At 54.7% G+C, this 16,665-nt stretch overlaps 1 protein-coding gene across 1 annotated transcript in view; it reads left to right on the forward strand.

The window, feature by feature from the left end:
* Window positions 1-3,609: 3,609 nt before the first annotated feature.
* The window catches only part of LOC116433075 (kin of IRRE-like protein 1), a 319,687-nt gene continuing 306,631 nt past the window's right edge, over window positions 3,610-16,665 (forward strand). The window contains exon 1 of the mRNA XM_076369792.1: window positions 3,610-5,778. Within this exon, the coding sequence (XP_076225907.1) occupies window positions 5,691-5,778 (88 nt within the window). The 5' untranslated portion in view covers window positions 3,610-5,690. The remainder of the gene's footprint in view (window positions 5,779-16,665) is intronic.

Below are 16,665 nucleotides of genomic sequence, written 5' to 3' on the forward strand. Positions count from 1 at the left end.
TCGTATTCCCGAAGTCTGTCTCGCGTTCCTTCCTTCCGCCGGAACATTTCCATCGCCGAGAAGTTGCGAATGAATTTCTATCGAAACGTGGGGGTCGGTAACCCCGATAACCAGAAATAGCAACGATAGCGCTAGGAATAGCGCAGCGAAAGCTAGAGAATCGGGCGAACCAGAGATACCGTCGATAAGATAGGGAACCCGACGAAACTGGTAGCTACTGCCGCTCGTGGGCGCTCGGGAAAATTCGTCGGACGCGTGGAAATCCCTCCGATGATAGGCGGACCGAATGTTAACAGAGATTCCCGGCGCTACGGAGAGTAGCGATTAAAAAATCACGCGAACGAGGAAGACATGCACGTCTAAAGGAATTTGAACAGGAGAGAGAGAGAGAGAGAGAGGGAGAGAGTGCTGGTTACGGGGTTCAGATGAATTCCGTTTCCACGCGTGAAATTTCATTTCCGTGACTTCCCGTGACACGTTAGACGCGCCGGAACGTGACTTTCCGCGGCAACCGAACGTCGCGCCGAGCTCCGCGCGAAGGGATAACGAGGTTCCGATGCGCGGGGGGGCCGCCCTTATAAATTGCGATCTCTGTCGGCGTCGACGCGACGATCCGTTTTCCCTGTCCGGTCGTTTTCCGCGCGCTTACCGTTCCTGTCGCGAATTGCGAAGGTAAATTACAACGGCCGGCCGGTCGATCGATAGCGCAACATTGAATTACTCGGCGTCGTGGCCGTTAAACGAATACGTTGATACTCATTACTGGAGGCCGGGACAGGAATTTTCCCTCGTAACGTGTGGCGGAGTACGTCTCTGGTAGGTGGTCATTTCTAGAAATTACCGAGTCCGAAGGAAGCTTTTTACAAAGATCGAATAAACGGCGTCGCGTGAAGGAAACTGCCGCTTTAATCGCGAGCCCCGATCGCACGGAATCGAAACGCTTTACGCCGCGTAGGCCGATTGCCGAGCGTGTAGCGCCGGACGCATGAAACCCGGAGAATTGCGCGTGAAATAATTTGACTTTATAAGTTGATACAACCCCTGTACGACGAATATAAACCGAAATGTTCCTAGTTCGTGCCAATCATTGAAACGCTGCTTAGCGCTCCCGTTAGCCCCGTATAATATCGAGGGGGACAGCGTTGAACTAGAATTTAACCGTTGAAATTGAAATAGAAACGTATTGCGAACAATTTATGTACACAACGTGGACTTACAAGGAACGTAGAGTTCTTGCTTTTCTAGATAATTATTAAGTATGGCGCAGCTTTAAACGGGGCAACGTCGAAAGAAATCGTAAAGTAAAGGGTTAATAGCGGTGTTCCACGAGAACCCGACGTTCGTGCATCTGGCCGGCTCCGGTTAGACTCGATTTTTCTATCGGCAACACGGGAGCACGCCTTAATCGGCGTAATGAACCGTATCCGGCTTTCACGCGTTCCTATCTTTCCGCGAGGAGCGGCTGAACGGAGAACAACGGAAAAAATTGCGTGAGCGCGGTCCGCACTCGCCATTATTCGAAAATCAAAGGTTGACGTGATCGGAGTCCCTTGTACCATCCCCGATCGATGTTTTCAATCAAACCGCGCGGCGAACTCGAAATTGGTTCTCCGGTATCGACAGCTATGCAACGCGCGCTCGCGCGCGCGCGCGACAGAAGCGCGCGGCACTTTCACGTTTACCAAGAATCTTCGTCGTCGCGCGTGCCCGCGAGCGAAAGCGAGAAACGATATATTTATTAAATGTATATCCATCTTTCGAACGAAGGGTGCGTGTGTAGCGCGAATAGAAAAATTAGCTCGTTCGTCAAATGAACTCGCGGGGGATCGAACGGATAAGGGAAAAGACCGATCCGCCGTTTATCACGTTCAGCATCACGCTTGTCGGCCGAAATATCGCTGTACCGCGATACAGATTGAATTCCACCGGAGCCGGGGCAGTATATTCAAATAAAAAGGATCAACGGAGTCCGCTGTGCCAAAGCAACCGAACACGCATCTATATCCGTAACGAGTAGAATCATTACTCGCGGTGGTTCGTGGTACTCTTTTGGGTTTTTACACGTACGGGCGTAACCGGGGCGAGCGACACACATGCGCGCGGCCCCGAGTAAGCCATTCCCTGGTCGAAAAGATAGCTTTCAGAAAGCGCGAGTGGCATTCCTTTGGTTGCCTTTCAGGAGCTTTTAAGATGACCATGATCCGTGACACCAGAAGCAGGGAGCAACATCTGCCTCTTCGCCCGCCTGTTTCGCCCTCGAGGTCTCTCACCCTATTTCGATCTCTTCCGCCCTCGCTCCGCCCCTGTTCTCGCCGCGTCCCCCTCGCCGCGGTCCCTTGTATCGCCATAAACCGTCTTCGACACCGAACAGAAAGCAAGCACTCGTCCACGGACGGCCGAGTACCCGTCACTACCCGAACGCGCTCATCGAAAGCTCTGTTCGAATCGAACGAACGTCCTCCGCTCGATCTTCCATTTCGGTCGCCCGGGAAAATTTGCCCGATTAATATTGCAACCGTCGGTCCCGAGAACCCGGCCGCGAACGGGGGTCCCCTCGATCGGCGAATTTCCCTCAGTACACCGGATTCAATCGCGTCTCCGCCGCGAAATGTCTTCCGGAATATTTGCGCAGCGTCGGGAACGGACGGGACGCGAATCGAGAAAATATTCTATTCGGAAAGGAAACGCGGACGGAGATACGTATGCAAACGAACGATACACAGCAGCCACGGCGATTGTTTTCGCGGAGCGAGGGGCGCGTGTGTACGCTCGAACGGTACACACGTATAACGTTATCAGTTTGTCGTTATTCCGTTTTATCCGGGGGAATCGAATTCCGATTTTTCCGAGATATTGATACACGGGGCCGCTGATTTACGCTTGGAAGGCGGAGCTGCGAGCCAGAACCAAAAATAGCTAATTACCCTGGGACCTCGATTATCAGATTCAATTGGCCGCGCGACAGTTCAGGTGTACGGAGGGTTAAAGAGGCATTTCGCGAAGTTTGTTTATAGGATTCGATCGTATATAGTTCGAGGTACGAGGAATATGAATGATCAAGGTCGGGGATATCCGAGATTCGAAGCGATCGAGATCGCGGGAACTCATTTTTGGACCGTTAACCGGTCTCGTAACGTCGCGTCAGATTCGCGACGAAGATTTCGAACGGAGTAGAACAGAATTCCCTAGAAATCACGAGATTTTTCTGTTATCATCTGTGGAGCTTAGTAAATAACTGATAAGACGAAGGGTTAATCGATGTTTCATTGCTGTATCACTCCGTTCGGCGAAGGGGTGGGCCGTCGTCGAGCAGGGTAGAACGCATGTGCGTCCAATTACGCATCAGTTTCGGCAGTGTTTACCAGCGACGAGTGGTATTCGAACGCGTTTCCTCGAGCGCGGCACGGCATAAACATCCCCCGACGTTTGGGCCAGTATCAGGGTGCAGGATGTACGGTGCGGGGTGCACGATATTCGCGCGAGCCCCTTTCGCCCCCTTCGCCCCACCCGCAGCTTTTCCTCCGATACCACCGCCTCCTCGGGAGGCTTTGCAGGCTGCGCGTCCGTCGCCGCGCCGTTAGCTCGTCTTCTCCGTCAGTGTGCCGTCCGCCGTCGGTCGAGGACCACGTGTGCTTGCGTCGCGTCGACGTGCGCCGTCAGGTTGCCCGTCACGCGCATCAGTCAACCCCCCGTGAGCCGAGCGGAGCATCCCGTTCCGCGGTGATCGAGCAAAACAAAAAACAAACTTCCCACGGGCGAACCGTTTTCGCCACGCACGTCGCGCGCACTGCGTTCCCCTTCGTTCGATCGTCCGACCGCGAGAGTGACGGGAAACGGTGAGATCGTCTCGCGCACGTGACAAACGAACGATGAACGTCGCTGGAAAGTTCTCCGCGGTATTTCACAAGTGTCTCTCGTGCGAACTCGCCGGATAATCGTGCTCGGAGAGTTCTCCTCGAGTTCGTGCGCCAGCAGAGCAACAGAGGGAGGAGTCTAATTGAAGGAGCTCGCGATCTCGCGAAGCGGATCGGCGGGAAAGCGCGGCAAGCCGAAAGGGACGAGCGAGGGGTGCGGACGGATCGGCAGGGAATCCGGCCTCCACGGTCCCGCGCTTTTGCCCTCGGATATTCGAAACGCGCCGGTGTCCGGGTGATCCAGTGACGGTGTCGCGGTGTCCGCTCAATTTTCGTTCGGATCGATTTCACAGTGTTCGCGGCCATTGGCGAGCGAACGTGATTGCAGCAGCAGCAGCAGCGGCGGCGGCCCTCCGCGCTCGCCGCGTCGTCGTTGCTTGGACCAATTCCAGACAAACCGAAAATCTGTGGTGACCCAACGTGATCGAAGATCTCCGCAGTGGGGCTCGTTTTTTTATTCGACTCGATAGGCCGGGCTGGGGTCGACGAACGAGCACGGCCGCGACTCGCCGATTAATCGCGCTTATTTCGGCTGGTCCCTTCCTCTGCTCCCTACGCCGGTGTTGCTCGCCAGCGAGGACTCCCGGAGAGAGTGTCCCGCGTCGGCCGGACTGTTTTCGACGTTCGGAACTCGAGATGGCTCGCGGAAATCGATCCCGGCAACACTTAACCACTCCATTACGGCTGGAGCGTCGTCGCTCTCTTCCTTAACCATCCTCCGGCTAATCGAGAGAGTTCGGCAGGATCCAGCGGTGCAAGTTCGCCGGCTTCGCCTGTTCGATCGGCGACGTGAAGCTCGGAAGTCCGGTGTATCGTAGCAGCGTGGATTTCGGAAGACTCCGGCGGAGATCCCATCGATTCGGCTGGTCGATCGAACGAGAGGACAGGGCGAGCCTAAAACGCGAGCTGGCCGTGTGAACGGGAATTCCGCGGCAGCTCGGGACCGTTTATTCCGACCGGCATAGGAGATCGGTTCGGAGGCCACCGTGAAACGACGCGGCGTAACGATATCATCCTGGCCAAAGGGACCGGGGGTTATTTTCTGAACGAGACGGTGACCGTTGGTGCGGTAAATTCTGCGGCCTCGGTGGACATACCATGGTCACCGGTGATTGCGGGTATCATGTTCGTCGTTGCAGGTTATTGGCTGCAGCGGCGCGCGGTTAGATCGAAAGTGCGGCAGGTTTTCTAGCGGTCCGGGGGCTACTACGCGTGTCCGACGCTTTAATAACGGGCGTAGAGTGGATGAAAGGCAGGCGGAAAAAAAGAAACGAGGGTGAAGCGTGCGCGCGGGGATCGTGGTACGCGGTGGTCGATGCGGTGCCGCGGCAGCTTTAATTAGTGTTTAACCGGAGAAGAAAAACACGAGTGATATTTGTTCGGCGAGACAGAGGACGGTGATCGGTTCACGGCGCGCCGGTACGAGCTCGGCAGCGCGTGCACGCGTCGAGCGTCCAGGTAGACGCAGTTCCCGACGTCCGACGACGTCTCTGGAGAAATCGAGGGGGCTCGGATGGCGCGGGAGAAATGCGAAACTCGTGCAGCTTCGCGATGATCGTCGACGCTGCGGAATGCCCAGCGAGCGAGCCTGAAGCGCGAGAGAGCGGGAACAACTTCGGCTCCGCGCGGAGATGACTCAACGCTATCCGATCTTTAGGCTAGCAACCCAGCCGAGAGCTCCGACTCGATAGGACGGAACCATTACCGTAGCTCGCTTTCGGTTCGCCTCGAAGTGCCGGCTTTCGTGATCAAACTAACGAGGAATAACGAGAGAACATGTGGAGTGTACTGTTGTTATTCGTTGGACTAACGAAGGCTGTTTCCTACGTCGCCGGGATTACTACCACCGTCGACGAAAAATCAGGTGAGTCTCCTCCCTGTTCCGCATTTTTACAGCCGTCCGCTTTTTTCTCGTTCTCCGTAATGGACGCGCGAAACCCATCGACCTCGGTGATCCTTTTTTACCGGAAACGGGAAACGTAATTCCTGGCCGAATGGTCTTCGTCTCGGAAATTCCGGAAAACTGAAACCCGAGGGAAACGCGCGTTCGCGCACGCTGGAGCCGCGGAGGACCCACTATTTTCGCTGCTATTTTCCTCGTTTTATTTGCCACGTTGTTCGGTATCTAGGACGGAGGTTCGCCCCGGGCGACCGGCGCAGTTTTTCGCGGAGCGTACGCAATAAATCGACGAATCGGAATCGGAACCGCGTGAAAAAACACGTCGCCGAGGAACCGCCGGGTTCCGCGATGGGAACGGGCCCCGCTAGGAAACCGATTTTCATCCAACCCCGCTCACACGGTGTCTGACTGTCGACTTGGACCGCGGGAAGAAGGGGCGACATGTATTCCCGCGGCGTTATATAATGTACCGAATACATGCGCTCGCGCGGCCTGTACTCCCAAGACGGTTCGTACACATCTCAGCGGCGTTGAGTGCAGCTAGACGTAATCAAATTTGACGGATGCGTAGGATTTGAATTTTCCAGCGCCTCGGTTAGACATTGATTTCATCGCGGGACGCGTCGCTCGCGCCGCGGCGAAACCGCCGACGCGTCCCGAGGCGTTGCAGCGTCTCCGGCGGAAATCTGCCACCGGTGTTCTCGTTATCGGCCGATCGAAAGGCTCGAGGCGGCCGAACTTGATCGGCCGTAATCAAATCGGCTGACCTTTCACCCGCAACTCGCGTATTGTCTTCGACGCCCGAGTTCCCCGGCTCGCGACCGGTTCGCTGAAAGGCGCCAGGAATTCGATTAAACTCTATTCCGTGTCCCGGAGACGTTCGCTCCATTGGTCGAGGCGATCGCTCAATTTTGGGTCCAGGCGTCTCCGGGAAGTACGTTCAATAGATCTCCCCGATGGATTCCCTGATCGTCGATAGCAGCGCGACGCGCTGGAAATTCGACGGGGGGAGTCGCGCTCAGCGAAAGAATATAGAGCGACAAGATGGCGCGAGCAGCAGTCGGCTGCGCTATGATGGTCTATTCTCCTTCGAGGCGGCCAGGTCCGTTTACAGAGGTGTGCCGAGGTGCTGTACGATCTCGTCGGCGCTAGAGCATCGTCGTTGCTCGCGGAACATCGCGTACGCTTCCGGGAGCTCGCCGAAGCTCTTCCCACTCGGTGTTGCTCTCGCGAACGGAATACTTATGCCAGCTCTACCGACGCTGTTCGAGGTTGTTCGACGCGCGTCGCACTCCCACAGAGCTGAGCCGCGCGAGGGTGCATCGGATCGCATCGGATCGTACCGCACCGCGGCGCAACGACGCACCGTACCGACGGATCCAGCTCGTTATTAATTATTGATACCGCGGCAATAACTCGACGCGGTAATAATGGTCGAAAATATGATCGGGTGGAGGATATACGTGGCGACGGGTCGCGCGCACCGTTCCTCGCGCGCGATGCACGGTAAATATATTCCTGTAACGCAACAATTATCGACAGCATCGTTTATTATTGCGCGTTCGTCGGGCGCCGTTCTCGCTCGGATAAATACCGATGCGAGAAGTATCATCGATAAAGTTATCCGCGGGAATAATGAAGTCCTTTCATTAGCGGACCGGCTCGCTTCCCATTTCCCGACGTAGGCCTGCATACGCTGTCAGAGATACGCTGTTTACCGGAGTGAAAATTAATCGCGTTACCGCAAATTAGAGTGAGCCGCCGCGAGTTTCGTGGCTCCCGCCGTTTTCGGCGGTTCCGAGCCATTGTTTGCCGGCCTCTACTTTCGATCCCCGACGCTTGACCAGAGGCGGCTCCCTGCTCCCGCTGCCTCGCCGTCGCTTCGCCGCGCCGAAGGAAACTCGAACGGGCGCGCGGTCGTGTTTTTCCTTTTGTCCCGGGAGCTCGTTGACTCCGGCGAAACGAAGGCCCGTAGAAATTGTCGCGCATAAAAGCACGTAGACGGCCGCGGGAACCCGGGGATTCGGGCACGTCGGCGTCGACGTGCGTACCCGGGGAAACTCGGGGCAACTCGGGGCAACCGTGAAGAGGACTGTAGCAGCGTATCGAGAGCTCGTCGACTTTTCTTTCCCCGGGAAGGTTTAACGAACCGATCCGCCGCAGTTTCCTTTCTCTTCACGGACTTGTTCGTTTCGCTCTCCGGTTTTTTCGCCGTTTCCTCTTTTTCTCGCGCACTCCCATTCGCCGGCGCAACCTGTTTTCTAGCGCCGACTTCTTCCCCGTTATTCCATTTCTTAATTTAGCCGAGCTACTCGCGGCTCGTCGGACGTCGCTTTTTTCCTTTTCTCGTTCGCTCCGCTCCTCGTCGCGAGCTTCGCGATTTCCCTCGCGTCGATGCAACCACCCCTTCCCTCTCCCTGGATCGTTCCGCGTCGATAAACTCGACGGCGGCCGACGACGCTCCGCGATCCGTAGCTCGCGGCGCTGATACGTTTCGCGGCTCGTGTAATTTCCATTTCGAGTTTCCACGGAACAGTCGCGCGCGGCGGTCAGCGCGACAAGCGCGACGGAAAGGAAAAAAAAATAGCGAACGCGCAAAAGTCTCTGTCGCTGCCCCTTTCATCGTGCACCTTTTTTCCCCGCGTTGCTCGTCCCGCGTCCACGGCTCGCTATTTATCTCGCGGCACTTGGCGTTCCCCGTCATCGCGCTTCGGCTCGGTAATACGCTATTTTTATCCCGCTCGCTCTTCGAATCCATCCACTCGACTGATTTCCACGTTTCCTTTTTTTTTTTCGTCGACACGCGTGCAACTCGCCCCGCCTCGAGCGAGCCCGGTTTCGAAAAACGCCACACCGTTTTCATCGACCACTTCCACCGGAAAAGGGTACTCGCGCAAAGAACGCGCGCGATGGAAAATTTCACCGGGCGTCGTCAAACGCCACGCACCCCTGTCTCCCGCGCCCCTCTGCCATTGATCTAAAGCGACCAGCGCGAACTTGCTCGCAGTGATCCGCGTTTTCGCCATTTAACGACGCTGCAGCGCAAAAGAGGGATCGCGGAAAAAAGCCGGCTGCGATGCCGAACCGTCGCATCGACGACGAATAAGGGGGGTGCGATGCTTTTTCAACGAACCACGATTCATGCTAATCTCTTCTTCCATTGAAAGTGTTTTCGCGACACATGAAATACCGGTGAATATTATAAAACCGTGAAACTGTGGGGTAACTAATTAAAAAAATCTGTCATAATTACGAAAGAAGAAATAGCGCGACATCGCATCGCGACGAGCAATAGCGTATTTTCTCGAAAGCCATAACGGAAAATAGCATTGAAGAATTACTTGCTGGTACAGGTACGATATAAAATATAGAGAATTTGCATTAGGCTACGCCTCCTAGGCTAGTGTTTCGGAAATATATGTGCTTCTTTAGTTAGAAATGCGATTGACCGCATAGAGTTGTAACTTTTTGACGTAACCGAAGGTGTACGATGGAAATCTATTAATCTAAAGTGTCGTCGGAACGACGTTGCATTTTTGTTCTTTCCAAGCTCGTTCTCGTGTCTCTCGACTTGGTCGACGCGATTCATTCGTTCTTGCGTTCGGCCCCCGTTTGATTTTCGCGGGAAGCATCCCAGGGGTTTAAGCTCGATCCAGTCGCGCCGACAGTTACAAACGACGCGTCCTATAACTGTCGGCGACCGGGGATCCCGGAGCTCCTTCGAAATTCGTGGCGCCGCATAATCGATACCGGGCCGATTATTAATTGGAATCACCGGAGACTGCGTCGCCCGTGGAACGTTCGACGTTCGTTCCCAGTCCGATCGCGGGTCCGGACAGTTCGAGGATCGTATTGTCGACACATGCAATCTCGACTCGTAAGGACCTCGCAGCAGGAGTTGACGCGGAGGCGGGATTGAATCTTGTCGACAGAACCGATTTCGCTTTCGGCGTTGTCTCGTGAAACGATTTCAGGTTATTTCCTATCACCGATTCTCCCCTGCTCCCGGTCGCGCCGGCGAACGAGGGAAAGAGGGACGGCGCAGATACGGGAGCAGAGAGAGGGAATATAAGCTGGTGACTCGATCCCGCGCCGACAGATCTGCCGGGATACGAATTTACTTGGAACTAAGAGGGTGCTCGTCCTCCTCGTACTTCACTTTTTCGTCGGCCGGTCGCGCGGTATCCAATATAAATCGGCGCGCTTCGATAAAGGCTATATTCGCCTTTATGAAATAACCCCGGCGAATCGACGAATCGACGATGCTACCCAACGTTCTCGAATTAACGGCGACCGAGACGCTTTGAAAGGCCGAGCGCCGCGGATCTTCGCGCCACCCTTCCGCGGAGCGGAGCCCTTCGAGATCCAGGCGACGAGGCGGTTCGTCGCGCCCCTTCCCGCGTGTTTCGAGATATCCGACGATCCTCCCGTCACCGAGCTCCCTCGCTCTCTTCTAATCCCCTTTCGTTTCAGCCGTATCAAGTGGTATTTGTATTTACTTTCGCCGGAACGGGTTGTTACGCGTCTCGACGGCACTCCAATTATTTGAAGTCCCGGGGACAAAAACCGGAAGACCGAGGCGCGCCGGAGTACGGGTGGATCATTGATTCTTCGCTGTCTCGTTCGGTATCTTCTCGATACGTTTCTATCGGGGCCCGCAGTTTTTGTTCGTTACCCCGCGGAGTTTCCGCATACTTCGGATATCGAGGCGGAGCCCTGGCCTCGGTCTAAGAAACTCTTCCAGGGGCCATTCCGGACCAGTTTAGTGGCTCGTTTTTCTCGATCCGGTAACAATGCCACCGGCGGAGATTCATGGCCCGCCCCAGGAAAAGGGTACAAAGACGGGCCGGCGCGGCCGAGCGGGCTCGGCGGCGCGCGTCAGACAGACGTATTCGTCTTTCGACGATCGATCCGCCCGCGGCATCGCTGTCGTTAATATCGTTAAAATAGTCGTGTTTCATCCGGACGGGAGTGCGCAAGTCCCTCCGCGCAGCGGTAACGAGAGCCCGGCGAAATTACGAGTTAGAGTAACAGAGGGAAATTCGTGCAATATTTACACACGCGACATTTCCGAAACGCTAGTGTACGTAATATCGAGCGATAATAAATTAGCAATGAAATTATTGCATTGCGTATGCAAGTATTTGCCGGCACTATTTACCATAACAGAAAATTATAAATTCATGAGAATAAAGTGGTGCATTAATTATGACTGTCAGTTACAGCGATCGGCCGGCTGTCCGGTCTCTATCCGCGAGCGGTATTCCCGTGAAACCCGGTGGGAATCTGCCGGGTTCCTTTGCGCCGGTGCATCGATCGTCGCCGATCGGCGCGCGACGTCGATCGTTCGGAAATTGCTTTCGACTCGCCGCGCACGCCAGATGGACGAACATATTTAATCGAAAGAGTCCCGTGGCTCGAGGACCGATTGGTCGCGGCCCGGGAAGAACGGGGATGAAAGGGAGAACGGAGAAGCGCGGCGAGGGAATACGAAAAGGTGGAACTAAATTACAAGCGTCTTCGGAAAGCAACAGTTCCCGGGAATAAACCGCGGCGAACGAGGACGCCGGATGATCCCTCGAAAGAACTCTTTTGATATTCGACGATAAAACCGGGCATACCTTTCCCGAGGCTGCTAATTGAGCTTTGTCCTTTGAAGGGACCTCCGCTTGTTGTTTCTTGAAGGAGCTCGGGTAAACAAAATATCGCATGCCTTGTCATGAAAATTCGCTAATATACAGCGACGCGTACAACTTCTCCCGACTGTACAATTTCTTCTTTTTTTTGTTTTGCCCCGTTCAACCTTTGCTCTAAAGGAGCTTTGACCCGTGCCACTTCTCCCGATGAAAGTAACTGTTTCACCGGTAATTGATACACCTGGGTATAGAGGGATGTATCTCGAGAACGGGTTCCATTGTACGGTTCTCGCGCGAAATTACGTGGGGAAACATCGCTTAAGCGACACGAAACTTTCCGCGAAGAAACGGACGCGGACCGCTGTCGATACCCTTGCCCGCGGTAACGTTGTTCCCGTGCTCGCGTCGCCCCGGTAATTGATATTTAATACAGTTCCCGTGAACTTTGCTTTTAGAAGATTTAAAAAAGTTCCGCCGGAGCCGGAACTTTTCCACGCGGGCGTACGTGCGTTCGGGAATGTGGGCGGCAACGCGTCGTATAAATCTCCGCGGCTCTATTACCGCGGCCCGGACGGAACGCGCGGATTAAATACCCGGGAATTCACGAGCGCGGCGAGAGAATTCGTTTCGGCTCTCGCATCGCGGACGTTTATCGCTCAAGCTGTTGACTCTAAACGAATTCCGTCTAATTAGAACGGCGCGAATCGGGAAGCGCGAGGTAGGAGGATCGGATAAGAAGCGTTTCGAGAGGAGGACTCGGCCGCGGTCGCACGACGCGCGCGGCGCTCCGTGAAAAGTCAATCGAATCGGAAGCGGCCGGTGACAAAGTAAATCGCGATTTTCCACCGGAAATTGGGTATCAGAAAGAGGGACGGTACCCACGGCGAGCCGTCGGTCAATGTTCCCGCGAGTCATACATCAAAGTCGGAGCTGGAAGCGGGAACGCGCGAAAGAATGGCAGGATTCGGTCGGAGGATTTCTATCGGCTAATGGACGACAGCACGTAGAAATAATAACGTTGTCCCGGGAACGGAGCCGCGAGTGGAACGACTGTTAACTGTCCGTCAATATCCTCCGATCGAAAATTCCCCGGCTTCCTTATTTACATGTATACGACGGCGCTCCGAAGCGGCGATAAATTAGATCGGATAAAGAGGAAAGAAATTTCGGGCAGAGGTACGAGCGCAACGGCGAGGCGACGTAAAACTGGACAGAATAAGCCCGGTAACTCGATATACGGCGAGCTTTCGCAGGTTGGCCGAAGCATTATTTTTCAAGGCACTCGGAGTCCACTTACGCTCGTATCGCGGTCGCCTCATCGCCGAGTCCGTTGGGGTCGGTTCATAAGCGTGCTTAAACCGCGGCCGGCGGTTTTATTAGGGAGTTTCCTCTCGAAAATTCGATCGAGCGTACATGACCCGTGAATCGCCGGGCCATCGGCAACGCCGATTTAAACGTTGAATACGTATTCGCCAGTTTGATTGCCTTATAAAGACTTTATACATGACAATCGAGTTCACTCCGCAAACCGTCTAGTTTCTATTCCGTGTATGAAATGGCTGTGGAAGTATGAGTTCGGTATGAAAGGCGATTCGTTAACGACGATAAGGCCTCAATGGTACACCTCCGGTTCGGGTGATCGTCTTAATACGAGGGTTCTGGTGAATTACGAGAGACGGCCGACGAGGGTATCGGGCCGGTCACGAATCGTTGCGTTTCTTTTCGCGGCCGATCTTTAATAGCGGCTCGCGCGAAGGCTATAATCGAAACGCAACCGCCGAGTGGTTTGTCTCGGATCGTTATCGGGAGTTCCAGGTGGCCGGAATGAGTGGCGGAGCTTGCTAATTTTTGAGTTACGCGACTCAGTCATGACAGAACGTTTTCACGTGTCGCGGCCCTTTCCCGTGTCCCTTTCTTTACTTCTCTCTCTCTCTCTCTCTCTCTCCCTCCCTCTCTCTCTCTGTCCGAGCATTCCCTTTTCCTCCGGTTACCGCGACGCGTTATCGCGCGTGTTCCCGGACGATTAACACGTGTTTTTTTCGCTACCCCGGCGCACCGGTCGTGCAATCTTCGCCTCGATATCGATCCCGGCACGGTCCGACTCGACCCCCGCTCGACGCGACTCGATTCGCCCCCGACCCGACTCGGCCCGCCTCGTCTTAACGCGAAACGCACGCCCTAAGATATCTGATTACATCGCGGAATAGTCACGAACCGAAGGTACGAGTCCGAAGACGTAGCACGAATTCCAACGACTTCATATCTCCGCGCTGTGAATAGCGCGGCGGTGCGCGCGTGCACGCTTCTTATCTGACTTAATAAGTTGATTGCGACGTCTCGCGAGAAGACCAACGATCGTTGAAACGCGCGGCGGCCCGGTGCGCTCGCGACGATCTTGATTCCTGGCGCAATCGCGGCGATTTACGCGCGGAACGATTAAGGGGGACGTAAATGTTTTCGGTAGATTAGGCTCAGTTTCGTAGCCGGCCGAGGGACCAATTCGCAATTACGGAAAGGCCTCTCGTTAGAACGGGCCGATGACCTACGATAATAATGAAAAATGATCCGGAGAGTCGCGTAATAGGCAGTCATTGTTCCTGGCGATAACAGGACGGATACAGTATAACGTTTGAGCCGATATATCCCCGCAGGATTCTTGCGTGCATGCTCCCTAATACCGGTTCCACGGGTCATCCATTTGCCAAATAGATGACTCCTTAGGGACTGATGCTTTTACCGATTCCTCCTGGTTACCAACGGGATCGCGGCCGCGCAAGCGAGCGCGCGCGCGCTCGCCCGCCTTGCTGGACGATTAAACCTTTTCGTCGGTTCATTTCTTGATTTCCAGCTTTTATTGCCACGTCCGACCGTTGAACGGTACTACCGACCATTCGGACGTCCGTCTCGGCCTCTCTTAATCTCCGCGGACGAAACGAACAGAGAATTCGGTCTCCGCGCCGACTAACCCGGGAAACGCGTTCCAACGTCACGGCCGAGCACCGGTTCGACGCGAAAAAGTAAAACGTTCTCCTCGAGGGAACCGTTTTAAACTTTTAATCGTGCTTCACGACTCGTTAATCGCCGGCTATAACTTCGATTTCGTCGAATATACCAGCTTTTCCTCTCGTGCCATCGACCGAAGAACTACTTCTTCTACTATTACCCCTACCGGCGCTACTATTTTTGCTACTAGCGCGGCTAGTGCCGTTTCGGCGGCCGCTGCCGCCGCTGCTCCCACTGCCGCTCGTCCGAACTCGTCGGAAACTTTCTCGCCGGCGAAACCTGCGCGGTACATGAGTACGTAATAGAACGTATTGATTCCCCGCTACCGGTATCGGGAGCGTGATCGGCGGGCATCGCATATTTATATGCCAGCCGAATGTTCTAATTGGGGACCGGGAGGCTCGTCCGAGCTACGAACTTTTCCCATCGTGCTACTTTCGCGGAAGCCGATGCAGATTGTATCGGCGCGGGGTCGGGGTCCAGCCGCGTCGAAGGAGAGAGCCACGTTTTTAAGAGAGACTCGTGCTCGCCCCCAACTTTACACCGTTGCGGTTACCTCCGTCCCGACGGAATCGCGTCCCGCTTACTTTCCGCGAGCCTCGCCATTCGCCGTTTCCTTTTTGCCTGGCAACGGAGGGATCGGACAGGGACAAAAAAAAAGGGGGAAAAAAAGAAGAAAAGAACCGAATGAAACAAGGGAAAAAGGGAAGCGCGAGAGAACCGACCCGGGAAGGAGGATCGCCTCGCTCGCGGAAAACGACCGAATCTATATTGCACCTTTTCTGGAACTCCCACGGAACGATCTCTCCATTTCTCTCGCCCGGAACTTTTCCCTGTTCTTTACACGACCGTTTCCCACCCTGATCCACGCCGCGAAACCTCTAAGAGCCACGAACGCGCGATAGCGTTCGGGTATTTTCGAACGCGCGGAGACGCGGCTCGCCCCAATATTCCTTCGCCGGCAGCTATTATGCGACGGCTTCCGGGCGACGACGCGCGATTCGGGCGCATACGAGTCGAGTCGGGGCGGCCATTCGGATTCGCGGCGTTCGCGTAAGTCCGGGGCGAGAGACAGAACGCGGGGCGGGACGCGGGCTATGAATACGTCGTTTCATAGGTGCGAATTATTCATGATGCGTAAGTACACACCGTTTTCGATGGATCGATGTTGACGGGGCCGGTGAAAGCCGGCGTAATATGAATCTGGTAATATCGGGCAGCCGCGCGCTCGTCGGATCGGAACATGACATCGGCGTTTTCCTACTTTGGCGCGACGCAACGGTAACCACACCGGCGGATTCATGTTACAGAGAGACTGTAATATTGGCAATCGCGCGGCAGCTTAATATTATACGGAATGGCAACGGGCGCGCGACATTCAATGCACTCGTCGAAAATGCGGGTACCTATTAGGAATCTCGTCCCGGAAAGGGAAACCAATTCGCGTCAATTGCAAGGTTACGCGCCTCAAACAGACTATTTCGATCGATTAGCGCGAATCAGTTCCGATGCCGTCAATGATTTTCAGTTCCCACCTTCGCGATTATGCGAGGAGGGAAACGTACGATTTTAGTAGAGTGACAGTTCGTTGGGGCGGACGCAATAAATCGCGGTGAATATCGATGGAGCTCTGGCGAATCTTAGGTAGGAATAAGGAATGCTTTCGAACAGCATCGAATTAAATTAATTATTCGGCGAGCCCGATTCTTATACTTGTCATTCCTTAGTTAATATACCGTTTCTTCTTAAGCGCTCGAGGGAGTTTCCCCTCCGTCGCGACGAAGCGCCAGATTTACCGTAAAACAATCTCCCCGAAATTCTTCACGCTTCCCAGGAAGGTGAAAGGGGACGGTGGAACGAGATGTTTAAAAATTGGAATAAGGAGCAGAAAGGAGATCCCCCCGATAGGTAAACAAGCATAAATCGAAGGGGCGAGCAGGGTCAGAGGGGTAAATCGTGCGGCTGAAAGCGGTAGGTTCGGTAATGGAACAACATTCGCGGCGCGTGAGCGTGCAGAGGAGGGTCCGCGTATCCGTCTACGCTACGCTGCATAATTCATGGGGTTGTCATAGACGCGAGAGGCGGATAATGGTGCCGTACTGGCCGTAGTCCTATTGTCCATGGTTAGGCGGCGTCAACCAACTTGAATCCGGAGGATGACGATTACGATGTGGACGACGCCGTCGCCGACTCGTCGTCGCCGAATGTCCAG

Source organism: Nomia melanderi, chromosome 8 (assembly GCF_051020985.1).
Source record: "Nomia melanderi isolate GNS246 chromosome 8, iyNomMela1, whole genome shotgun sequence".
NCBI lineage: Eukaryota > Metazoa > Arthropoda > Insecta > Hymenoptera > Halictidae > Nomia > Nomia melanderi.